Source organism: Durio zibethinus, chromosome 6, assembly GCF_047325235.1.
Source record: "Durio zibethinus cultivar Kanyao isolate XHJ-2024 chromosome 6, ASM4732523v1, whole genome shotgun sequence".
Lineage (NCBI taxonomy): Eukaryota > Viridiplantae > Streptophyta > Magnoliopsida > Malvales > Malvaceae > Durio > Durio zibethinus.
Genome location: NC_143167.1, coordinates 4384864 through 4409664, shown reverse-complemented (window position 1 = coordinate 4409664; position 24801 = coordinate 4384864). Strand labels below are relative to the sequence as shown.

Sequence of the window (24801 nt, the reverse complement as noted above, 5' to 3'; positions counted from 1 at the left end):
TTTAGCTTAAATATAAAAAAATGTTTAAATATATTCAAGTTCTTATCGTTTTATTATAATAAATTTAAATATTAAATATTTATTCTTATTCAATTAAAAATTTAAATATTTATTTTCATCAATTAAATTTTTAAATACATATTTTTATTTAATTGAACATTCGATTAGGTTAAAATAAGTTTCAATGATTAACTAATTTTTATTTTAAACAATTTTAATTAATAAAAATAAATATTTTAAAATTTAATTCATCGTAATAAAACAAAAAAAAAAAAAAACAAAAGTTTAGATAATTACTTAATTTTAATAAGTAAAATTTTGTTTACAGGTATACCCATATTTTTGTATTGAAGTAATTTTGTTGGTGAGTTGGCAGATGGCCGGTTTCTTCGGTTTTCAAGCCAATCTCCAACGCCTACCTTCCTTCGTGATCTCCGCCAAGACAGCTAATTATTATACCTAATGTCATAAAATCAAACTTGGCATGCATACTCTCCTTCACCTGCGCCTTGCTTCTTCCTCTAGTTCCCACTCTCTCTTGGCAATGTCTGCTGCTACGGCCTCTCTCGCTCTCCCTTCTTCTCTTTCTTCGCTCCGCTCCGATGGAGCTGTTTCACCTCGATGCTTCCGCATCAACAATCTCTCTCGGTCTCGGGTTTTCATGAGCGTCTCTATTGGATCCCAACCTGTTGTCGATGATGCCTTGTTCGCCGATTACAAGCCTGCCTCCGCTTTCCTTTTTCCTGGTCAGGTAGTTCTTCGTTCCATCAATTTTGGACAATTTTAAGCTCTACCTAACTAAAGCTATTATAAAAGCTTTTGCTTTATTCTGGATGAATCTGTTCTGTATCGATTTCAATAATTCAATATATAAAATAAAAATTTCAGGGCGCACAGGCGATTGGAATGGGAAAAGAAGCACAGAGTGTGCCTGCTGCTGCCGAATTGTATAACAAGGCAAATGATATATTAGGGTAATGCCCCCCAAACGAATTTTCCTCTTTTTTTTTAATTAATTTTTAGTATATTTGATTTTAGATTAACGACCCATTGACAATGGTTTAACGCAGAAATTGAAAAATTGCTATAATCTTATTTTGAAATTGTTTTTATAGTCTATGTCTCAACTGCTTGCAGTTTTGATCTTCTGGATGTTTGCATCAACGGTCCTAAGGAAAAATTAGATTCAACTGTCATAAGCCAGGTACCTTCTATTGCTTATTTCCTTGCCTTTTTTCTTTGCCCTTTAATGATGTTATTTTTTCAATGATTTGTTACTATGGTTTATCCCATTGAGCAGAATTAATAAATTAGCCTGTGACTTTGCATCTCTGCAGCCTGCTATTTATGTCACAAGTCTAGCTGCTGTGGAGCTGCTTCGTGCTCGCGATGGAGGCCAGCAGATTATTGATTCTGTTGATGTCACCTGTGGCCTCAGCTTGGGAGAATATACTGCATTAGCATTTGCCGGGGCTTTTAGGTGAGTCCTTTGAACACCAATTATTGAACTATTATCTTGATGTAACTTGTACTTATATAGTCGTTGTTTATCTATAGCTTAATGACTAATTAAATCATCCACAGAGGCTGCATTTCCATATTTAAAGCATACAGAAGTTACCGTCATCCATTATTCAATTTGTCTGCTACTGTTTGAGTTAGTAGGTAAAACTAGAAGCATAATATGACTGATAATGTTCTTCTTTCCCCTGTGAATTTGATTTCACGTATAAAGCTTTGAGGATGGACTCAAGCTGGTTAAGCTAAGAGGAGAAGCAATGCAGGTACAATCTGTATCTGTCTGATAATGTCTTGTAGTGTAGATAATTTCATGAATCATGATTCCTGTTGCTAATCCTCATTCTTTTCTGCCTTTAGGAAGCTTCTGATGCTGCTAAAAGTGCTATGGTCAGTATCATAGGACTTGATTCGGAGAAGGTTCAGCAATTATGTGATGCTGCCAACCAAGAAGTTGATGTAGCTGATAAAGTTCAGATTGCAAATTACTTGTGTCCTGTAATATTCTCTTTTATCTGTCTCATTTTTGAAATGAATCATGGCTGATGTTTTGCTTATTAAGAAATCTGATACGCACTGACTTTGGCACTGAAAATGTGTTTACTTTGGAAGGGAAATTATGCAGTCTCTGGAGGTCTGAAGGGAGTGGAAGCAGTGGAAGCTAAAGCAAAGTCATTCAAGGCTCGGATGACAGTAATTCTCTTTTCCATTTTCTATCTAAAAGTTTAATCCTTCTGTGTTACCTTGATTGATGGTAAACTATTTGGCTTCATTTTTTGTTTTAACATGGCCATTTAGCTATATTGTGACTGTTAGTGATAATGTATTTTTCCCCTTTCACAGGTGCGTTTAGCTGTTGCTGGTGCTTTTCACACTAGTTTCATGGATCCTGCAGTCTCAAGATTGGAAGCTGCATTGGCAGCAACCCGGATCAGAACTCCAAGAATACCTGTTATATCAAACGTTGATGCTCAGCCACATGCAGATTCTGAGACAATAAAGAAGATACTAGCACGTCAGGTAAGCTACTTGATACATGTTTCTTTCCCTCATGGGCTAAGAACAGCAATTAAGCGTCGTAGTCGAAATTGCAGGTGACTTCTCCTGTTCAATGGGAAACAACAGTGAAAACTTTGCTGACTAAAGGGCTGAAGAAGAGTTATGAGTTGGGGCCTGGAAAGGTAATAGACTTATTGACTGCTTAAATTAATGTTTCTTTCTCTTTCTCTCTAGTCATACATTGTCTCTCCTTCTCATTGTTTTGAATTTGTTTGGGTCATGTATCAGGTTATAGCGGGCATTGTGAAGAGAATGGATAAAAGTGCCGAGATTGAGAACATTGGTGCTTGAGGGGTCATTATATGTGGCTACTTGAGTTAATTCATACAAACATATCAAAAAATGGTGTAGCACTTTGTGGTGAGAGAAGAGTTTAGTTGTTCAGTTCAAACCAAGAAAAGATAGTTTAAGTTTTGAGCAGTTATGTCCAGATCGAGGACTGTCTAGCCACGTTGATGCTAGTTTGTAATGACGGTTGTTGTTTATGTTTTTGTCAGAATGTCGTGTTTCAGTTAGGAAAAGACCAAGTTCATCAGGCAGGAAGAAATAGCTAAGCTCACTCTTCCATTTCATCATCTTTAATTTATTTGACCTGCAATGGCAAACCTGAACTAGTTTGTTTCCGGTGACCTACTGTTGGACTATGTCAATTGATGCTCTCCTGCATTTCCCAAATTAACTTTATAATTTGTTCAATAAAAGTTCCAGCTTTCCCAAATTCATCATTTTGGCAATGGGTTTTTCTTTTTCAATTTTGGTGCAAAAGAAAAGAGAAAAAAATTGCATTGCCATTTGCTAGAAACTAATCCAAAATCTAGGGACTCAAAGACACTTTCAAGTTGCAATACCTATTTGTCTCATAATGGGGATTAAAAGCTAAAAATTCAAACAAAGATGCTTTTTATTTTTGGAACTATATAATTCATCTAAGAAAACTTGATCAGTTTTACACGGTACCGGAAGGGCGTTGCGGTTGCCTCAATCTCCGAAGCTGATCGATCCACCTATCCTCGGGAACTTGATTGGCCCAATCAGGAGTCAATCCCGCAAATGAAACCCCACGCATCGCTTCCCTAACTCTCATAGCATTCTCCGGGGTTAACGGCGCGTTTCTTCGGCTCTCGTCTTCCCTAAACGCCCTCCGTATCGCCGTATCAGACGCCTCTCTCATCATCTCTTCTTCTTCTTCTTCCTCCGCAGCAAATTCGCCTACATGAAGAGACAAGATTCCGTTTTCCACTCGATTGACATAGCCATTCGACATGTTGTCATAGTGGTGTTCTTCATCTGAGTTGACCACTTGATCACTCAAACCTTCTTGATGCTCGTCGTCATCATCATCCACGGCTGAGATTGGCTGGTAGTATTCAGGCGCGTCATCGTGATTGGTGTCGGAATCGCTGCCACTACCATTATTGCTCTCTGGACACGCAGGCAAGAAACCGTTTGAAAGTTTGAGAATTTATACAACACTTAAAAAAAAATTTAACAAAAAAATTTTAAAACATTACCTAGAATAAGATCGGTTGGAGATGTGGCCATGGCGTTCATTGTTAGTTGTGAAGCAAGTGCAGAGAGATCCGGAAAGACAGGCCGTGAATAAAAAATATATTTATCAAATAAATCCCAAAAATTAAAAATATATAGGGGGAATAAAAAGAGAAATGCACCGCCCGGGAATCGAACTCGGGCCAAATAATAAACATAATTTCGAAAAAATTACATCTTTGCCGCAGCATTCATATCGAAGACTTGAACCACACGTTCCAATTGAGAGCTTAGCAGCCTTGTAATCTGAGATTGGGAAATGGCGGATTCTATTTACAGGGCTTCGGTTCTTCCATCTCAGCTGCTTTTCAAGCCCAGTTTATCAAATAGAAATTGTGTTCCCAAGAAGAGTAACTTGCTCTGTTTTGCTTCATCACAACTCAACCCTGTCCGGTTAGCACATTAACATCAAATTTTCCGCTTCCTTTATTATCCTAAGCAAGCTGAACAGAAGGGTGATGATGTAATTTTGGTTTGATTGTAGGTCAGAAGTGAGTTTTTGCATTGGAACTCACCTCATTCCTCATCCAAATAAGGTGTTTCAAGTTTGAAAATTTTGTACCTAACATGTTTGAATTCAATTTCATTGGTTAGCGAATAAAACTTGTTTTTTATGTTTCTTTTAGGTGGAGAGAGGAGGAGAAGATGCTTTCTTTGTTAGCAACTTCAATGGGGGAGTTATTGCTGTTGCTGATGGTGTTTCTGGGTATAATACCTTATTTTGGAGCAGCAATCTGTTTTTTCTAGATTGAGAAGTTCCTAGTCTTTTGTCTGCTAATCTATTTGAAACAAAATTTGATGTGTGATTGACTTCCAAAGAAGTTCAGACATGTTTGCAGTTTGCCTTGGCAGCCCTGTTTTATGCATATTTATCTTCTTTTGTTGTTGTTATAGGTAAAAGATTATTTCCAGGACCGCCAAGGTTCGTCTCTTTTAGGTGATTCCAGGAAAACACATTCAAAAAGATTGTTCTGAGAACATCTATGTTTTTGGACAATTTTACAAACCAAACCATTTGAACATACTTTTACCCCAGAAAGAAGTGGAGTGCTGAATATCAAAACATGCCTTTGATTTCTTCAAGCAGGCAAACTGTGTCATTACGTGAGCTGAAAAGTCACTATGCAGTGTAGATGTAAAGTATCTGTGAGAGTATTTTTTTCCTGTGACGTTTTTGACAATTTCCATTTTTCTATGATTTGCCAGTTGGGCTGAACAAAATGTGGATCCTTCATTATTCTCCAAGGAGCTGATGGCTAATGCTTCATCACTTGTGGGGGATGAGGAGGTATTATTGGCATATTTGAAACAAGAATTTCTTTCAGGAATTGTCATCTTGTGATCTTGATTTTAATGGCATATTTGAAACAATTTTACACATACATGAAGTTATTTTTTGGCTAATATCTGAATTCATCTTTTACCAGGTTAATTACGACCCCCGGATCCTCATAAGGAAAGCACATGCTGCAACTTCTTCTAAAGGGTCGGCTACTGCGTAAGTTGTCATATTCCGAAGAGTTCTTCACATCCCACATCTTTTTACACAGGTTAAGAACACATTATTTTTACACTTTGTGGCACTGTCATTAACGTTGATTTTCCAATTGGTTTGCAGTATCATTGCGATGCTAGAGAGGAATGGCAGAATGAAGGTTGCCAATGTAGGTGATTGTGGATTAAGAGTTATCCGCAAAGGTAAATACTTACCAAATACTGTCTGTTTGTTCTGGTAGTTCTTTTTCAATTTTATATTTGTTTTCATTGATTATACAGCAATAGCAAGGTTTAGTCATCTAATTAACTTACTGCAGGGCAGATTATCTTTTCTACGTCTCCACAAGAACATTACTTCGACTGTCCATATCAATTGAGCTCGGAGTTGGTTGGCCAAACGTATCTTGATGCTATGGTATGAGTGCTAAGTTTTTCTGTCAACTGTCATTGGAATCATTTATCCTATCATTCACTGTTATTTAGGACAAAAATCAAAATCAACTAAACATGTCAAAACAAGTTGAATTTGTTAGGGAAAATTATGAAGGTTAATTTCAAGCTTCAGATTTTAAAATCCGTCTTGTTATGGTTATTTTTTGTTTTCTGTTAAAACAGTTTAGCAGTGTTGAAGTAGCGGAAGGAGACACCATAGTAATGGGCTCAGATGGGCTGTTTGACAATGTTTTTGATCGTGAAATTGTTTCAACATTGGCCATACATACAGATGTTGTGGAGGCTGGTATGCGTTTCTCGTTATTCTTGTCTGTTAAAGGACTAGTATTATCTCATAGTGACTAAATTGCATAATGTTCCCTGCTTCAATTTTTAATGCTAGCAAAGGCATTGGCTAACCTGGCAAGCAACCATTCGATGGATTCAAGGTTCGAGTCTCCCTACTCATTAGAGGCCAGAACCAAGGTAAAACTATTTACTAGGATAAGTTAAATCGACACAGCCTTCATGTCTCTCTTTAATGAAATTTAACATATGGCCTTATTAGAATTTCTTTACAGGGTCTGGATGTTCCTTTTTGGAAGAAAATTCTCGGGATGAAGCTAACAGGCGTGGTTTCTTTTTATTTTTCCTGTGATAATGATTCCATTTCTATTTATCCACAGTTGACGATTTTTTTTTTTTTTGAGTAGGTGGAAAGCTTGATGATATCACTGTGATTGTGGGTCAAGTTGTAACCTCACCCAGCATTGGCATCTTGGATGAGGTTACGAAAACAGAGGAGGTTAAGGGCACAGAAAGTATTGGTATCTTGGACGAGCTTCAAAGGACGCAGAAGATCGAGGGAACAGACAGCATCGGTGTGTTGAACGAGGCTCAGACAGCGTATGCTCAGGTAAAAGAAGGGGTTTTGGAGGACGTAAGACTTCGACAAAAACCCTGCCATATTAGTTATCAAATCTGTTTTTCCTAGGCAACTACTACCCGTGATTGGTGAAGTTCAAATATCTTATTATGTCAGTCTATATTCGGACCAAAGGGCTTAGTCCTTTTGTACTGAGGACTTCCAGAGACCCATTCTTTTGGTATTTCCTCTTTATTTTTCTATTTTTACTGTAATGGAAAAAAAGAGAAGACAGAATACATTCAAAATGTTGAAAATGTCCCCAGTTCACCATTTTAGACTTAATAAATAATTGAAGGCAAGGGATTCTAGTTTTCAATAAATTATAAATCTTACCCTTTTTCTTTACATTGAACAATTAATAATCAATTCCAAAACTATAACTGGGTTCCAATCGAATATTCCTTAACTTGGCAGGCTGGAGTTTTCCATGCTCACCTCATAAAACACAGTCGAGGAAAGAAAAAGTCAGAACAACAAAACTGCGTACGTAATGACCATACTTACAGTCATTCTAGTGAATAGTGATCTACAATCCAAAATCTGAAAGTTGATAACAATATCGAAAAGTAATCAACAAACAGTAATTGCGTTAGGAAAATGACATTTTCGATACTTGATTCTTTTGGGTAAAAATCAAAACTTTTTGATGCAATTTTGCCTTACATTGTCATGAAACCAAAAACAAAACTTATGACAGATGACGATTTGATGGGATTCTGACTCAACATTTATTATGCAATTGATTACAATAAATAGCAATGTATACATTCTATGGATGCCAATTAAATAGAGTGTTGACATCCATGAAAGGATGTCTAGCTTACCCATCCATCATGTGAAGAAAAGCTTTCCACCATCACTTGAGGTGTTGGTCATGCAGCTGCAGCATACATTAACAGGAATTTCCTTATGGTACTTCAGGTGACAGTGCCATTTTCAGTGCTACCATTGAGATCTTGGAACAAAGTTTTTGCGGCTTCATATGTAGACCAGCAGATTGCTGCAGCAGGAGCATGAAAGAGCATTCGAGGAATCCATCCCCTCATGAGGCCTTTGTAGCCATCTTTTTGCACTATTGTTTTAATCACGTCCCTAATGGAAGTACTCTTAAATCTATCGCATCCACATACACCCTGAGATAGAATTTTTAATAACAATGATACAACAATCAGAGAAGCTAAATGCATAATTTATCCAAGTAAATAATTAGCTCTAAAAGATAAACATAAGTCTTAATGGATGTGAATATATGTAAACCAGTTTTCGTCAAAAACCACCAATGTGAAATTAAAAGCAAAGCAGGATGGAACAAAATATAGACTTTACAAGCAAGGACTTAAATGCACACATATCAAATAGAAGGAAAGTATACAGATGATTATTAAACCATGCTTCAGTAAAATACTATGAACATTCAGTTTGAGAGAATGGATTATCTCAATCATCTGGGGTAGTGTTAAGGAGTAGCTATGACAAGAGAAAACAACAAAAACACTTACGATAGCCACAAACTAGACTATGAAGGCAAAAAAGCAAATACAGAAAAAGAAGGAAATTTACTTTAAGTATGATGATGTTCTCAACGCATTGAAATTAAAGGTGTTGCAGTAACTAAGACTAGATGCTGCATCTTCTGACTCATAGCATTATATTCAAGATGTAGGTTTCCAGATACAAGATTATATGATACAGCAGACAAAATAATGGAGATAATATCATATACAAAGAAACACGAAAAGGAGGAGATGATTGTAATTAAAACCATTCAAATCCTTTAAGCTATAGGTTTGCATAAATTCAATTCATTTGAGAATATTCAAAAACTACTAGTTGTAAATAACAACTTTCTCAAAGATTTGATCAGATAAAAGGGACGGTAGCAGCAAATTCAAAATGATAATGACGTATTTGACCTAACGGAAAATTAGTTCATTACATCATCTGTCTGGAAACATAGACAAGTCAGCATTTGCAAGCTTTCAATCACGATAACAAAGGATTAACTATGTTCAACATGGATATTTCAAAAAATAGAAAAAAAAAAAAAAGAACTTATGTTCAACATGGAAAGCATTAAGATATGAGGGCTCGCTTTTACCATCAATGCATAGAAGTTAACTTACTACATCTACCAAACAAAATTTCCTTAATATAGCTAACATAAACAGATTAAAGCTTCAGCTCACTGCAGCAAAATCCAACAAGCAAGAAAAAAAAAAAAAAAAAAAACAGAGCCAAAGCTTGAATTACCTGACACTGCAACTGAGTTTTGACTACATCAAGCGGCGTAGTGACAACCGCAGCAGAGGCCCCAGCAAGAGCACCAGCCGTGGCATGGACAATCACCCGCTCATCACTTGCACTCTCTGGTGAAATCTCAATCAAACCCCTTTTCGCCGCCTCATAAGTTGCAAAATGAACAGCCGTAAACGGCGCATTCATGAGCACCGTCGTCCTGTAGGAAGCATAAAACGCCCCAAAACCTTCCTTTTTCAAAACTTTCTTTATACAATCCAATACCCCTCTATAAGCAGTACTATTTCCCAACTGTAACCTCTGCTTCACCATATCCATAGGGGTAAAAACGGCGTCGCTAGCAACCGTCGCGAAAACACCGGAAACCGCATGAGCCGCCGAATTATTCGGGTTCCCACCCGAAAAATACTTTTTACAAACTTCGTATACAGAAAAGTAGACGGCATGGGCAGGGCCAGCCCCGAGACCCATGGCCCCGATCCCCCGGTATAAGCCCGGGAGTCCTTCGGACTTGAGGATGGAACGGAGCGCGTGACCTACACCCACCGATTTGATGGGGCAAGAGCCGAGGGCTTGCATATGGGTTTTGACAGTGTCAACAGGGAACATAGCCATGTGCTCAACGCAGCCGGCGATGGAGCCAGCAACCATGAACTGCCAAAAGTGGAGCCCGTCGTGGGGACTCACTGTCAATTCCGGGTGGAAATCCGGCGGCTGTGGCACTGGTCGGAAGTCTGAATTTTGGAACTTTGTTGTTGTAGCTTCTGTTGCCATCAATAATAAAGAACTGGGGGAAATTTGGGCTTTTTTGGGAATGAAGAAATGGGTTAATTAGGATTTTGTAATGGCTTTAGCGGTGGAGTTATAGCCGTATAAAGTTTTATTCTTTAAAATACGAAGATTAAGATTAAATTGCATATTTGAAAGGAGATGGAAATCGAGAGGAGGGTTTTTTGTTTTGGTTTCTCGTTATTCCTATTGGTGCTGATAATAGACTTTGAAGCTTCTACAAGCCAGATATGAAGTTGGACAAGCTGCACCAGTGTTCCCAGAACTAGGGGTTTCTTCTCAATTTTAACTTTTTTTTTAATATTTTGACAGACGAATTATTATGTAAAGAAATTTTTTTTTTTTGGTAGGAAATTTGGGATCCATCGCAATCAGATCTCGGCTATCGTGTAATAACTTTGATCGGACAACTAATTGAGCCATGCAATGGGCCAAGGTTGGAATTTTGGATATGAACCATATATCCCAGAAATCGGCCTAAAGACGGCCCAGTCTTTTCTTTTCTCTCTCTCTCTCTCTTTTTTTTTTTTTCCGTTTTTCTCAGTTAAGGACCTTGCTATTCCAGTATTCCTCCTCATAGTGTTGCCTGCTGTCTGAAATTCAGACAGTAAAGCTTAATAGCATTTTACATTCTTTGTGGGGCAATGCTTTCCATGTGTCTCTGAATGATCTTGGAATTTGATTTTGAAAGACCAAGTTTGTAAAATTGTGGTTGAGGAAAAATGTCATTTGCAAGCAGTTCCTCTTTCTTCTTTTCAATCTTTTGTTGTACCAAACTCTTACCAAACATTCATTTTCAAAATCAGTTACCAACATAAATTTACTTTATCAGTCAAATGTAACTTATTTAGGCACTAGAGATAAGAGCATTTACTTGGCTCCTCTAGTACAAGTCGAAATGTGTTGCAACAAACAGCTGACACAAGAAACTGTCCAAAGATGATAGAAGCATCTATGGAATTAATCCCAAGGACTTTCAAAGGCACGGCTTGAAGAACCAATAATATGATTAATGGCCACTAATATGTGAAATGTTACTGATGAAGGAAGTAATACTGGTGTCAGATGAGCCATTTCTGTCAATGGCATGTTGACATTTCTCTTGAAGCTCTTTAGCTCTTTCCCTCATTTCTTTCACTTCTGCACTTTTCAAATCCATAAATTTTTCCACAAGCCAGGAAATTTCGCCTCTTGCTACCAAATTCTCTTCTGGGAACTGCTTTTTCAACCTCCAACCAATTTTCCAATCCTCCACAACTAGCTTAGTATTCATCATCTGATCTGCAGCCAGCGGGAATGTAAGAAATGGAATGCCTGCAAAAATAGCTTCTTGAACAGAATTCCATCCGCAATGACTCCAAAATCCCCCTGTGGAAGGATGCATTAGCACCCTCAGCTGATCACACCAGGGCACCACAAACCCCTGATCACTACAAGCTTCCTTCATCCTAGAAGTCTCGTTGCGGACTACCCACAAGAACCGAACACCACTATCATTCAAACCAGCTGCAATTTCATCCATTTGGGCACTTGAAACTGAAAGAAAACTTCCCAGTGATACATACAGAACAGAGTTCCTTGGTTGTCTGTCAAGCCACTGTAGATAGTCGAGTTCACTGTCGCCAAGGCTTGAAACGGAGTTGTTTCCAAGCTTGAGGGGGATGGCAGGGCCAATAGTGCAGACAGGGAAGGGAAATTCTGCCTTCAGAGTGTCAACTGTTTTTGTTTCAATTTCGTAAATTGAAGCCAACAAAAGATATTTTGCTTTACGAACCCATGAAAAACTATCCAACATATGCTTCAAGAAAAACGAATTGGAATCCTCTTTGAAGGTTGCGGGAAGAATGTCCAATAAACGTGTCGAAGAAACCCCAGGGATGTAGTCCACTTGCTCATCACCCTTTTCTATCATGTATAAAATTGAAAACAAACACAACAATAAATACAATCAATGCTATTTTGCATTCAATTAAATGGTTGGTTTTCTTAATTTTGATAACCTGAAAAGTTCAGGGAAACTTAGATACTTATACTCCGATTGTTTACTATTGGAACATCTATAAATTGAAACAAAAATTTGCTAGGAAATCATGCAGTTGTCAGTATTCGAAGAGAAAGAAACATATAACAAATCATAAAAGCTTGAACTGACAGTAAAGGAAGTCCATACTCGAATTTCCGCATTGAACTTGCAATTAATATCCTCAAATACATTACCTAACAGGTCCATTGGGATTGGGAAGTGTCCGTTTTCTCGTAAAAGATGAAAATGGTGATTCACTGAAAACGTCATAGCTGATAAAGGCCAAAAGGACACCACTGGAATATTTCTCCGGTTCCCAGCAGACACCGCCCAAAGGAGAATTGTATCAGCCATTATAAGAGTAGCCGGAGGCTCAAGCTGATCCAAAAGGCATTCAAATGGAGCATCCATCTTTGTCCAAACAGCTTCCATGAATCCAGACAGGTTATTACCTCGAACCAGCTCCGATGGCAAAACGTTTGGTATCGAGCAGAAGCGGATTGTATCAGGTTTAGGATCAGAACCGATGAAGCCGAGCCACTCTTCAGTGACCACAAAGGAAATGAGTATGTCGTTGGATTTCGAAGCTATGAATTTGCAAAGATTCATCATGGGGTTGATATGGCCTCGACCAGGGTAAGGGATCGCCACTATGTGGCACAGCGTGTTTGGATCTGAGCTGAAGCTTGCAGAGTTCATAGCTGAATTCTTTTCGAATGTTTAGGAACTTGGAACACAAATGACGAAGGGGACACTGATATTAGAAGGAAAGCTGTTGGAACTGTTAAAATGATTAAAGTGACCTTATGCCATCATTCAAAGATGAAAGTTTTCTTTGTAAAAAAAAAAAAAGATAAAAGGTTTCTCTTTTTTCTCGTGTTTATAAGGATCACAGAGATTCAAACTTTAGATTTTAGACATTTGCTTAAGTTTCGGTTTTTTAATACTAAAAAATTTAAGTTATTTTGGACCAATCTTATTTGGTAAATAAATTTATGTTGTTGGTGATAAAGTAATCTAATTAAAGAAAATATTTAATAATCTTTTTATGATTAACTTGATCACTGAAAGTGGTAATAGATGATTTCTTTAAAGGAGATTATAAATTTGTAGTAAATTGAAAAAAATTAAAAAAGAGTGAATGTAGTTGTCAATGAAAATGAATCATAGAAAAATGCTACGTATCATTGACTTGTAATAGTAGTAGTAAGAAAATTGCACGGTGCTCAACGTTGATTTACAATAGCGTGACAATTTATTGTTTAATAATCCAAGAAGCGGTCATGTTATTATCTAAATGTCAATTATATTAGTCTATGGCAGTAATTTTTTTTTTCTTTGAAAAGACTAGATAATTGGAACTTCGGAAAATGGGCTCAGAAAAAACAAACTTTTATATAAGATTATTGAAAATTATATATTTGTTAGATATATGATAATATTATTTTAACAGATAAATAATTGATCTTAAAAAGGGCAGCAAAGAAAGATAAATTTTTATATAAGATTACAAGAAATAGTGAGATAACACCATTTTAGTAAAAATTTATATATTTATCAGACGTATGATAATATAATTTTAATAGAGTCATATCACATGATAGATTTAAAAAATACAATGAAAAAAAATCATTGCTCTGATATTATATAAAGTATTTAATCTAAAATTAATTGATTGTAAATAAAAAGATTTAATTTGAATATAAAATTATAAAAAATTATATATTTATTGGACATGAGATAATATCACAATAATAATTTCAACTAAAAATAGATGTATACAAGAATTAAAAACCAAGAAAAGTTTCATCGTCCTTCTGAAATGGAAGATGGATATGGAACTGGAACTTACCATATAGAACTAGACTACTTGCGGATGATTTTCACGTCCATTTTTTGCAGTTTTGATTTTGAAAGGGACTCGTATATTTTGTTTGAATAGGACTATATCTTCCTGGATTTCCTTTGGTTGGAATTAAGAGTGCATATTTTAATTGCAAGCACAAAATTGGATCTAAATTTACGCATTTGTTTGCGCCTGATAGCTGAGTTGTAGGACTGCATAAATCTGCTAATGTATTTGCTAATTGCTATCTGATTTAATTTTCTCAAGAAAACTGGAAGGCGTGGTATGGTTTGACAATATGGTATGCCTTCAGCTTGATTGCAGTTATCTCTTTAGTTAAAGTAGTTTCATTGGTCCAAAACCCGCAGGTTCAGGCTCGGAAAAGAAATAATGAGACCAGCTTGAGGAACTACAATTTGATTAACGGCCATTTAAATTTTGAAATGTTCTGAATGAAGGAGTCAATAGTGGTTTCGGAAGATGCATGCCACCCAATGGCATGTAAATATTTCTCTTGAAGCTCTTTCGCTCCTTGTCCTTGTCTCATTTGTTTCACTTCATCGCTCTCCAAATCCATAAGCTTTTGAACTAAAATTGAAATTTCGCCTCTTGCTACCAAATTCTCTGTTGTGGACTGTTGTTTCTTCACCCGCCACCAATCTTCTAGTCCTCGACAATGAGCTTACTATTCAGGTTTTGATCAGCAAATAGAGGAAAGGTAAGAAAAGGAATGCCAGCAAATGTACTCTCTCGAACAGAAATCCATCCGCAATGAGTCCAAAACCCCCCAATGGAAGGATGGCAATGGCATAGCACCTTCAGTTGGTCACAACAAGGCACCACAAGCCCCTGATCACCACAAGCATCCTTCGACTGGAAGTCTCCTCTCGAGCCACAGATAAGAACCGAACACCACTTTCTTGCAAAGCAGCTATGATTCATCCATTTGGACACTTGAAACTGAGAGAAAACTTCCCATTGACACGTACAAAACAGATCTGCCCAGGTTATCTGTAAAGCCACCGTAAGCAGTCGGATTCAACATGGTCAGGACTTGGAGAGGATTTGTCTTCAGGTTTTAAGTAAGTTATGGCAGGGAAAATTGTGTAGATTGGGAGGAAAAATTCTTCCTTTAAAGCATCAATGGATTGAGATTCAAGCTCGTAGATTGAAAGAAACAACAGATATTCTGCTTTACGCACCCACGAAATACAGCCCAAGATTTGCTTCAATATAACCGGGAAGATCCCTCCATTACACCCAGGAAGGTCCAACAAACGTGTCGAGGAAACCTCCAGAATGTAGTCAACTCGCTCATTCTTGTCTTCTACCTCGTTTGCAATTGAAGATAAACAAAATAAATTCAATTAAAATACTACATTTAATTTGAAATTACACTGCAGATTGTGCAACTTCTCGTTTTTCACATTCTAAAATCTTTTGGTCATCAGGGATTCAAAATCTCCTTGTGCTGAACATGTATTGGAACCTAGATGCTTACACTCCAATTATTTGCAACACAATAAGAACGATAAGTTGAAAACAGAAAATTAGAAAAAAAAAAAAAAAGAAGGATTAAGAACAACGAAGAAGAATATGCATTACCTAACAAATCCACCGAGAAGTGGCCTTTTTACTGGAAAAAATGAAAATGGTGAAACACCGAAAACATTGTCCTTTCCTTTTGGCCAGTAAAAATTTGACATGGGCCAAAATGACGCCACAGGAATATTCCTCCTATTCCAACAGACACTACCCAAAAGAGATGAGTGTCAGCCATAATAAGAGTACGTGGAGGCTCAAATTCATCCAGGAGCCGCTCAAATGGAGCCCCCATGTCGGTCCAAGCAACTTTTCATAAGAGTCGGTGGAGGCTGGAGCCGCTCAAATGGGTAATTACTATTTATGAATGGAATATTTTGCAATCAAAGTTTAACACGATTAGTTTTTCAAGAACAGTCCTTGTCTATCGCCGTCAACTACTCTTGACAATTTTACACGATGAGAAAAAAGAATAATCAGTGCCGGGTTCCTCCTGAAATGGAATTAATGAACGCATAAAGGTTAGCAGCAGAAGACCCACCTTCAGAAATTACTTTTTTCACAGCAATCCTGAAATGGAATCAAGATTGCAGCCTCAAAAGTTGGCGGCTTTAAGCCGCTCTGGTGGGATAACATTCGGGATTGCTTCAAAACGTGTGTTATCGGGCTTCGGTTCCGAGCCGAGGAAGTGGAGCCATTCTTCTGTGACAACAAAAGTTAGGAGAATATCTTGACTTAATTATTTGACAACGGAGGTTCATCATGAGGTTGATGTGGCCACGGCCGTGAAAGGGCATGGCAACCACGTGGCATAATGTGGTTGGTTGGGCATTTGTTGAGTCCATGTCTGAAACTTGACTGAACTATTTGATGAGCTCGGAAGAAGTGATATTTTTCAATTTTCGTCTCAAGTCTTTAACTTAACTTAGTGATTAAAAACGTTTGAAGGAATACGAAAGATTTGATTTTGAATTAAGGTTTTTTTTTTTATTTGTATTAAAATTTTATCTTATGTAGCCAAAAAAGATATTTTTCAATTTTCAACTACGAAGTTCTTTAGTTTCTTACTGGAAACAGAGCATGAAAAGGGTACTATTTATTTTTGGATGATTTTTTTTTTTCACACTTGAATTTGATTTGTACTACTAGTTTACAAGATTAGCATAATACTTGCGTGACACCAGGGGTTATTTTTTTGTTATTTTCATTTTATAATTTTTTATTATAAAATTTACTTTTTTAAAAAATAAAATGACAAAAGATAAAAATAAATAAAAATAACACATGGATATTTAATTGGTCTCATTTTTCTTACAAAATTTATGCAATTAAAACATAAAATAAAAAAATAAAAAGGATAAAAACAAAAAAATAAAAATAAAAGTTTATAAAAGATGCTATATAGATAATTTCATTGAGTTTAAAATATTAAATTTTAAAATTAAATTATCAAATAATAATTTTATTAATATAATGAATATAATAAAATTAAAATATATATATATACTAAAAAATGAATTAAAACAAAATATCTTAAACACGAATATGTCCTAATCTCGTTTCTCTAAATAAATTCAATCTCATTCCGATTTGATTTCAATTAAAAAAATCATCCCTATTGGATTGAGATGAATCAAAATTCATTGAATATAAATTATTTTTGACATCTCTATCAATTAACATTTTTTTAAAAATTTTATTTAATTAAAAAATAAAAAATATGAAAGATAAAAAATCAATTGAGGTGTCTCGTGGATATTTCTATTAGTCTCTTTTTTTTTCACAACATTAATTTAACTTTAAAAACCATAAAAAATAAGAATACATAAAAGAAAAACAAAAAATAAAAATAAAAGAAGAAAAAAAGAAAAATAGAGTTCCTTGGGGTATAACATAACATTTTAATTGAGTTTAAAATATTAATATATTAAATTAAAGTAATAAATAATACATTAATTAATTAAAAATAATGAAAAATAATAGAAGAAAAAGGTAAAAAGAAAAAGAAAGATTGTCGGACTCCAAATGAATATTCAAATTAAATTTAAAATATTAATATCTTAAATTAAATTATACAATAATAATTCAATTAATATAATATATATAAATATAAATTGACTTTGTGTAGATAAATATTTTTGAGTTAAGACGGACGGTATCTTTCATTTAAGGTTAAAGTTTTCTTTGGGTCTCTAATTCACGAATACAAAACAAAAAAATTCAACTTAATGGATTAAAAAAAAAGAAAATAGTTAAAAAAAAGCTTAGTAAAATAAATTCCACTTAGAAAATTTAAAATTTTTTAAATATATATTTATAAAATTTTAAAAATTTTGAGAAAATTTAAAAAAGCAAAAAAACAAAAAAAATAAAAAACACAATAAATGAGAAAGGGGTTATCTATAGGTTAGTAAAATTAAAAATATATATTGTAATTATTTAAATTACATTTCTCTTCTAAACTTTCTTGTCGCAGAAAATCTTTTACAAATTGAGATTCACAAAAAAGCATTTGCTAAAGTTTGACTGAAAGCTTTTGTCGGGGTTGAGATAAGATTAAACTAATGACATGTGAAGTAATTGAAACCATAAAGAATCAACAACTGGTGTGGAACGTAACGTATTTTTGTTGGACTTTAGGAAAAACCAAAGGCCAAGTAGGAATTTTCAAACAAGTTTTGTTCTGATCAGTCATAACTGACAGCAACTAGCAACCCGCCCTGCCTTGGAGCGTACGTTTCTTTTCAAAGGGATTTTTTTATTCTGACCCTTATTTGATAAAATCACATGCTAAGGTATTTAAATAAAGCAAACAAAATTCTGATAGATGAGGTAAGGGATGACTCAATATTACTAATCAGAAAATTATTTAATTCGTTTGATTAAGAACACTCGGCAATAATCTATCTGTTGTCTGCTACCAAATGAAAAGGGCTTGTTCGTATTGAATTTGTCTTTTGCTTTTGACTAGGGATCAATATTTTACTGATAGAACCGAAATGTACGCAAATTTTAGGCATTTTGATGTGCCTATGCAACTGGACCACGTCAGGACCTCAGAATAGTAGATGAAACCCTTTCAATAGCTGATATGGCATTTGCTATGTTTTCTCAGGAAAATTGAGGGGGCTGGTGGATTTTGAGATTGAAATTTTAATCTTTTTGTTGTTTGGGTTCTAGACTTACAGATGCAATTATAACTCAATTAGTTCATTGAGCTTTTGCCATTTATTTTGTTATGGTTCACACATGTTCATGTAGAAATTAAAACCTGAACCATATAGATAGCATACGATGAAAATGTTGCTGCCAACTGGTAATCAATAAAGTAAAACAAATGCGTACCGTTTATATTAATCTTCTAGTCAGTTATTCAAGGTTATAGAAAATCAAAGCTCCAAGTTGACATCACAACCAATCTAATCAATGAGCCTGGCGCCATGGTCTTGTGAGATGTCTTTGATGAAAGCATCGAGGTTTATCTGAGATGATCCATCTTTTGCAACTGCTTTTCGGCAACTGTCTTTCAGTTCTCTCACTGATTTTCTCATGTTTTTCACCTCATTGTTCTCCGAATCCATGAAACTTCGGACAAGCTCTGAAATTCTTGCTCTTGTTACCAAACTTTCATCTCTTTGTTGTTCTTTCACCCTCCAGCCAATCTTCCAGTCCTCAACAATTTTCTTACTATTTGGAGCTTGATCAAAGATTATAGGAAAGGTGAGCATTGGAACGCCCGCAAAGATAGCTTCAAGAGTGGAATTCCACCCGCAGTGTGTTAGAAACCCTCCAATAGAAGAATGGCATAGCACCTTCAATTGATCACACCAGGGCACTACTAACCCCATACCACCACAACTGTCCCTCAGTCGAGAAGTTTCTCCACGAGCTACCCACATGTAAGGGACACCGCTATCTTGCAGCCCTGCTGTAATTTCACCCATTTGTTCTTCTAAAACTGAGAGGAAACTACCTAAGGAGACGTACAAAACTGAGCATGGAGGATGGGAATCTAGCCATTGCAGATAATTGGGGACATTTGGAAAGGTACTCTCCGAGGAGTTTTCATGAAGTTCAAAGTAGGGGATTGCAGGGCCAATTGGGTATATGGGAATATTGAATTTTGCTTTTAGTGTGTCAATGACATGGCCTTCAAGCTCATAGACTGAAGTGAATAGAAGATATTTGGCCTTTAGCACCCATGAAATACATTCCAAGGTAAGCTGGATAACTCGCCGCGCATTTCCTCCAAGAATCTCTTGAAGGTCTGTCAAATGACATGGTGAAATTCCAGGATTCTGCTCCTCAAGTTCACTGCCCTTTTCTGTTACACAATTATTAATAAATTGCTATCATCATTTAGCAATTGGGACATGTTGGTATGAAAATGAATAAATCAACTAAGAAAAATGTTATACTGTAACTTGGTACCTAATAAAGCACTCAGTAAATATTATACTGTAGATTAGTACCTAATAAATCGACTAAGGAATGCCAGTTTTCAGTGAGGCCAATGCTATGCAATATGGAAAACACTGTCGCTGATATTGTGCAGAGTGAGGCCACAGGAAAATTTCTTCTATTTCCGATGCGGATTGCCCATTTCAGCTCAGTATCAGCTATGACAGCAGTCACTGGTAGCTGAAGAGAATCAAGGAGCTCCTCAAATGGAGCTTCCATCTTTGTCATAACAGCTTCATAAAAGCCAGGAAAATCAGCACCTCGAACTAGCTCAGATGGGATAACATTTGGTATCGAAGCAAAGTGTATGTTATCAGGCTTAGGACAGGATCCAATGAAGTCTGACCACTCATTGGTAACGACGAATGTGATCACAAGATCATGCTTTCTTGAAGCTAGTAACTTGCACAGGTTCATCATGGGATTGATATGGCCTCTACCAGGATAAGGTATTGCCACTATATGAGTGCCGGTTATAGGTTTCGTGTGGATGGGATTCATGCCAGAAATTTTAACACCGCAAGATATAGTGAAGAATTCTGAAAACAATCATGCAAACCTAATAAATCAGCTTTTTATTTTTGTCACTTGTAGGTTTATACTATATATATACAACTTTTTTTAAGTTAAGGTTGAACTTATCCATCTTGTACATATTATTTTGGTGGTAAGTGGTAACCATTTGGACCAAAGCAAAAATTGTTTCGATTGACTTTGACTTTTAAAACTTAATTATAGAGGGCAACTTCTTTCTACTTGCCCTTTTTATATGATGATTGCTTTAAATGTTATGGATGTTCGCTGTTTAAAATTTTGCAGGAAATTTCTACCCATTTCACCTAGTTATCTGCAGAAGTTTAATACAAGTTTTTTTGTACAAATAACTTGAATACTGTTGATGGTGAAAGGGTTCTTTTAAATGCTGCTTCCTAGTTGATAGAAAAGAATAGGAAAATAAATTCTACACATGGAACAAAAATATCTGCATGCTTTATTTGTCATAAACACTTGTCCAGTTTTCGCTAAATCTGTATCAATAGAGGGAAAGAATTAGGTTTATATAATTGATAAGCTGGCAGTGATTTGCTAAAACAGTTTCTTTTTTTTCCAGTCAAAGGAATTTGATAAACCAATTCTCAAAGTGCTATTTTAGAGCCTTTTTTATCCATAAATTCCTTGAATGAAACAAATCCAATATAAATACGTTAACATGCTTCATTGGCCAGGTGACTAGAAATAGCCCTGAAGAAGGCATCAACAATAGTTATGGGAACATCATCTTTTTTCCTAGATAGCAACTTGCAAAGATTCATCAACCATGCATGAATCTGATGATAAACCTTTCTTTTTTCTCAAGAAAAAACCATTGATCAGATCGTACTTTCAACAGAGGATGAAGCCGCTAAACTTCCAGCTTTTGATCTTTTGACAGGGAATTTATTGCCTGTTTCAGAGCTTGAATGTGACTTGCAGCTGATTATTTGGACGCCTGTCGTTTTATTGCTAGAATCACTGGGGGTGAGCTTCATCAGGATTCAGGACCCACAAGAAATTCGGTGCATTTGTATATCTTCAGTGAGTCGCGTCGGCTTTTGGAAAAGTTTTGTTTTTTGACTATTGGGATACGGACGGTTGTTTATTTCTATGATCAGCATTCGGTGATTGAATTGGTTTTATTGCTTGTTTATGAGAAAAAATAGCGCCATCATTCAGTTCATCGGTTTTAGCATTTCAAGACGCAAATTAGTGAACCATAGCATGACCCTAGCTTAAGCTTACTGTATAAGAAAACAACCCAGTTCTTTACACCAGCAAAGAAGGCAATTCCATGTGTACACAACCACGTGTTTTTTGTTATTCAATGTTACCCACCAGGATTTTTGAGGAAAATATTAAATCCGCTTGACCTAACGAGCAGTGATTACATAATTGGAACAACAGATCAGTAAAGAACTCAGAATAGCTAATGAGTGTGCCTTTCCGATATGTCCTTGATAAAAGAATCTAAATTAAGATCTGAGGATCCGCCTTTTGCAATTGCTGTTTGACATGTTTCTTGAACTTTTCTAGCCCTTCTTCTCATTTCCTTCCCGTCGTTGCTCTCAAAATCCATAAACTTTCGCACAAGCTCTGCAATTTCTTCTCTCATCACCAAATGTTCACCTACCTTGTTCTTCTTCACTCTGCATCCAATCTTCCAATCTTCTAATATTTGCTTACTATTCGGAATTTGATCCCAAAATATAGGAAAAGTCAGCATTGGAACGCCGGCATATATAGCCTCAAGAGTGGAATTCCACCCACAATGCGTCCAAAATCCTCCCACAGAAGAATGGCATAGCACCCTCAGCTGATCAGACCAAGAAATCACTAGTCCCTGACCACCATAGCAGTCTTTGAATCGTGAAGAGTCCCCGCGTGAAACCCACAAGTACCGAACACCACTCTCTTGCACCCCAGCTACAATTTCATCCATTTGGGCAGCAGAAACTGATAGAAAACTTCCCAAGGAGACATACAGGACTGAACCTTTAGGTTGCAAATCCAGCCACTGAAAGTAGTCAGGACCATCAGGATTATTAGTTGTTGAAGAAATTTCTTTCAGGTCAAGGTACGGTATGCTAGGGCCAATCGCATAGACAGGAAAAGGTAACTTTGCTTTAAAAGCATCAATGACTTGGAATTCAAGCTCATAGACAGAGGTGAAGAGAAGATACTGTGCTTTGGGCACTGATGAAACACAATCCAGAGCAAGATGCAAGGTTTGGAGGCCATTTCCATAGAAAATTGTTGGCAGATCTGCTAGGTGTATCGGAGTAAGTCCAGGGATGTAATCCACAAGCTCATTTCCCTGCTCTAATATGACAAAAGGATGCGATAAGAGCAAATTACACCCATTAATATTTTATTATTGTCAAAGCTCCAGCTTGGTAACTTGATAAGGCAAAAACAAATAAGCTGCCTATACGCACTTAAACAGTACCTGATAATTTTAAACATGATAAGAAAATAATATAAAAATAATATAAAAATAATATGATTTAAAATTTTAGTCAATTATATAACAGTATGACAAAAATTTTAAAAAAATGTTTTATGTTTGGACATGAATTTTATATAATAATATTTCATATTTTATACATATGAACATAATACCTATGCAGGAATTGTCAAGTCTAGCTTAAAGTTAACATTTTTTTTTTTGGTTGCAAGGGGCAGAGCCCTACAACAAAGAGAGGGGAGAGAGACTGGGGTCGAATCCCAACCTAATGTCTTCTTAAAGCTTGCTCCTTATGTCTTTTTAAGGCTTGCTTGACTAGCCTAAAGTTAACATCGTCACTTAAAAAGGAGCTATTTGAAATCCTTGCACTGAAAGTGTGGCAGTAACAATTATATCCTAAAGTTTTTACTGAAAGACAGTGATCATCAGGCAAAGATGAATTAGCTTTATGCCATATAAGTTATGGGTTGATATTTATATTATTCGTATCTAAACCTCATTCAAAATGTCAGTCTCTATTACTTCAATACTCCCCACCAATTCCAGGCTATACAAACTCATTTGGGTGTTTTGCCATGGGAAGATAAGATTAGGGAAAATGTCTCATGTGATTAAAAGGATACCAGGTTTTCCTTCATTTGACAGACAATAGCTTTTATATTGATTTAAACTTAGACCAGTTTTTTGTGACTTGAATTCAATTTTAAGCTTGCTTGATACTGAAGGCGAATCTCAGTGCAGATCTCTTGGGAACATAGTGCAACTAACAATGACAAATAAGGCCAAAGCATGAAAACTGCATTATTTTAATCAAAACACAACAAGAATACAGAGATACCTGACAAATCAGCTGGGAAATGCTGGTTTTCCACGAGGAGGTTGAAATTGAGAAAAATCGACAACACGGATGCCGACATGGTCCAAAGCGAAGCCACCGGAATATTCCTTCGTTTCCCTACTTCGACCGTCCAAGCCATATACGTATCAACTATAATGGCCTTTGCTGGGAGCTCCAGCCGATCAAGGAGCTCCTCAAACGGAGCTTCCATTTTCGTGAGCACAGCTACGATGAAGGCAGGGAAGTCCTTGGCTCGAACAAGTTCAGATGGGATTACGTTGGGGATGGTCCTAAACCGGACGTTGGCCGGCTTGTTTTCCGAACTGATGAAAGAGAACCATTCTTCAGTGACAACAAAGGTTATGAGAATGTCAGGGCTTTTGGAACATAGCAGCTTGCAAAGGTTCATCATCGGATTGATGTGGCCTCTACCGGGATAAGGCAAGGCCACCACATGGCATCTACTGGTTAGTTCTGGTTTGGGTGATTCCATCGCCTGGAAGTTTTCTAGTGGTTCTCTGGTCGATTGGCTGAAATGTTAGAGCTCAGACGGAGATTGAACCCTGATCGAAAACTTATCTGACATGTCGCGTGAGCTACAGACTCGCACTTGCCGCTTCATTATGTGGCTGGCTCGAACATCTATAAAAAAAAAAACACTGTACAAACAATGTTTAACGATGAAATTTGACAACAATTTCACTTTCACTTCACCTTATTGTAAAAATATTTAGATAAAATTATTTAATTAACGTTTTTTATAAGCCCTACCCTAATTTCTATTTTTTTTTTCTTTTTATTCTTCTTCTTTTCTTCTTCCTTTTTTGTCCGATATTTTTTTTCATCAATTCATACCTATCATAAAATTATAATTATTATCTAATATATTGTAAAAATAAATGAAAAAAAAACCATGAGATGAAGAGTTTGAGTTTGGCGTTTTAGGTTCATAAATTTTTAGATTTATACTTTTGAAAAATTTTAAATTTTTTTTAATTTGTATTTTTAAAAGCTTTCAAAAACATAAATTCAAAAGGTTATAAAAGTTTTTGCTATAGAAAAT

General features: G+C 36.0%; 7 protein-coding genes and 1 pseudogene across 10 annotated transcripts; 2 read left to right on the top strand and 6 right to left on the bottom strand.

The window, feature by feature from the left end:
* The first annotated feature begins 327 nt into the window (after positions 1 to 327).
* On the top strand, positions 328 to 3295 carry EMB3147 (Acyl-carrier-protein S-malonyltransferase). The gene is made up of 10 exons (XM_022873569.2): positions 328 to 751; positions 889 to 974; positions 1138 to 1204; positions 1338 to 1480; positions 1736 to 1784; positions 1879 to 2016; positions 2131 to 2211; positions 2362 to 2538; positions 2613 to 2699; positions 2806 to 3295. The coding sequence occupies exons 1-10, from the start codon at positions 485 to 487 to the stop codon at positions 2866 to 2868; spliced, it is 1158 nt and encodes a 385-aa protein (XP_022729304.2). The 5' UTR covers positions 328 to 484; the 3' UTR covers positions 2869 to 3295.
* Positions 3296 to 3348: 53 nt separating this feature from the next.
* On the bottom strand, positions 3349 to 4215 carry LOC111284709 (uncharacterized). The gene is made up of 2 exons (XM_022873573.2): positions 4089 to 4215; positions 3349 to 3999 (listed from the first exon to the last, which is right to left on the bottom strand). The coding sequence occupies exons 1-2, from the start codon at positions 4126 to 4128 to the stop codon at positions 3524 to 3526; spliced, it is 516 nt and encodes a 171-aa protein (XP_022729308.2). The 5' UTR covers positions 4129 to 4215; the 3' UTR covers positions 3349 to 3523.
* Positions 4216 to 4353: 138 nt separating this feature from the next.
* PBCP (Protein phosphatase 2C family protein) lies at positions 4354 to 7227 on the top strand. 4 transcript variants are annotated; one of them, XM_089761906.1, is made up of 12 exons: positions 4433 to 4518; positions 4610 to 4661; positions 4752 to 4831; positions 5020 to 5047; positions 5332 to 5413; positions 5553 to 5623; positions 5744 to 5823; positions 5940 to 6037; positions 6238 to 6361; positions 6458 to 6540; positions 6636 to 6684; positions 6768 to 7227. In XM_089761906.1, exons 3-12 carry the CDS (start codon positions 4771 to 4773, stop codon positions 7046 to 7048), a joined length of 957 nt encoding a protein of 318 aa, XP_089618032.1. In that variant the 5' UTR covers positions 4433 to 4518; positions 4610 to 4661; positions 4752 to 4770; the 3' UTR covers positions 7049 to 7227. The 4 variants fall into 4 exon arrangements, with proteins under 4 accessions (XP_022729305.2, XP_089618034.1, XP_089618032.1 ...); XM_022873570.2 differs by lacking the exon at positions 5020 to 5047 and having other exon boundaries at positions 4354 to 4518; XM_089761908.1 differs by lacking the exon at positions 5020 to 5047 and having other exon boundaries at positions 4354 to 4518; positions 6623 to 6684; positions 6768 to 6922.
* A 339-nt stretch (positions 7228 to 7566) lies between these two features.
* Positions 7567 to 10497, bottom strand: LOC111284708 (uncharacterized). The gene is made up of 2 exons (XM_022873572.2): positions 9233 to 10497; positions 7567 to 8115 (listed from the first exon to the last, which is right to left on the bottom strand). The coding sequence occupies exons 1-2, from the start codon at positions 10010 to 10012 to the stop codon at positions 7900 to 7902; spliced, it is 996 nt and encodes a 331-aa protein (XP_022729307.1). The 5' UTR covers positions 10013 to 10497; the 3' UTR covers positions 7567 to 7899.
* A 242-nt stretch (positions 10498 to 10739) lies between these two features.
* On the bottom strand, positions 10740 to 12948 carry LOC111285575 (UDP-glycosyltransferase 87A1-like). Its single transcript, XM_022875091.2, has 2 exons — positions 12245 to 12948; positions 10740 to 11932 (listed from the first exon to the last, which is right to left on the bottom strand). Exons 1-2 carry the CDS (start codon positions 12747 to 12749, stop codon positions 11037 to 11039), a joined length of 1401 nt encoding a protein of 466 aa, XP_022730826.2. The 5' UTR covers positions 12750 to 12948; the 3' UTR covers positions 10740 to 11036.
* An 810-nt stretch (positions 12949 to 13758) lies between these two features.
* On the bottom strand, positions 13759 to 15263 carry LOC111284245 (UDP-glycosyltransferase 87A2 pseudogene; annotated as a pseudogene).
* A 3433-nt stretch (positions 15264 to 18696) lies between these two features.
* Positions 18697 to 20480, bottom strand: LOC111285577 (UDP-glycosyltransferase 87A1-like). The gene is made up of 2 exons (XM_022875093.2): positions 19911 to 20480; positions 18697 to 19762 (listed from the first exon to the last, which is right to left on the bottom strand). Exons 1-2 carry the CDS (start codon positions 20398 to 20400, stop codon positions 18858 to 18860), a joined length of 1395 nt encoding a protein of 464 aa, XP_022730828.2. The 5' UTR covers positions 20401 to 20480; the 3' UTR covers positions 18697 to 18857.
* A 1202-nt stretch (positions 20481 to 21682) lies between these two features.
* LOC111286551 (UDP-glycosyltransferase 87A1-like) lies at positions 21683 to 24353 on the bottom strand. The gene is made up of 2 exons (XM_022876569.2): positions 23739 to 24353; positions 21683 to 22755 (listed from the first exon to the last, which is right to left on the bottom strand). Exons 1-2 carry the CDS (start codon positions 24229 to 24231, stop codon positions 21863 to 21865), a joined length of 1386 nt encoding a protein of 461 aa, XP_022732304.1. The 5' UTR covers positions 24232 to 24353; the 3' UTR covers positions 21683 to 21862.
* Between the last annotated feature and the right edge of the window lie 448 nt (positions 24354 to 24801).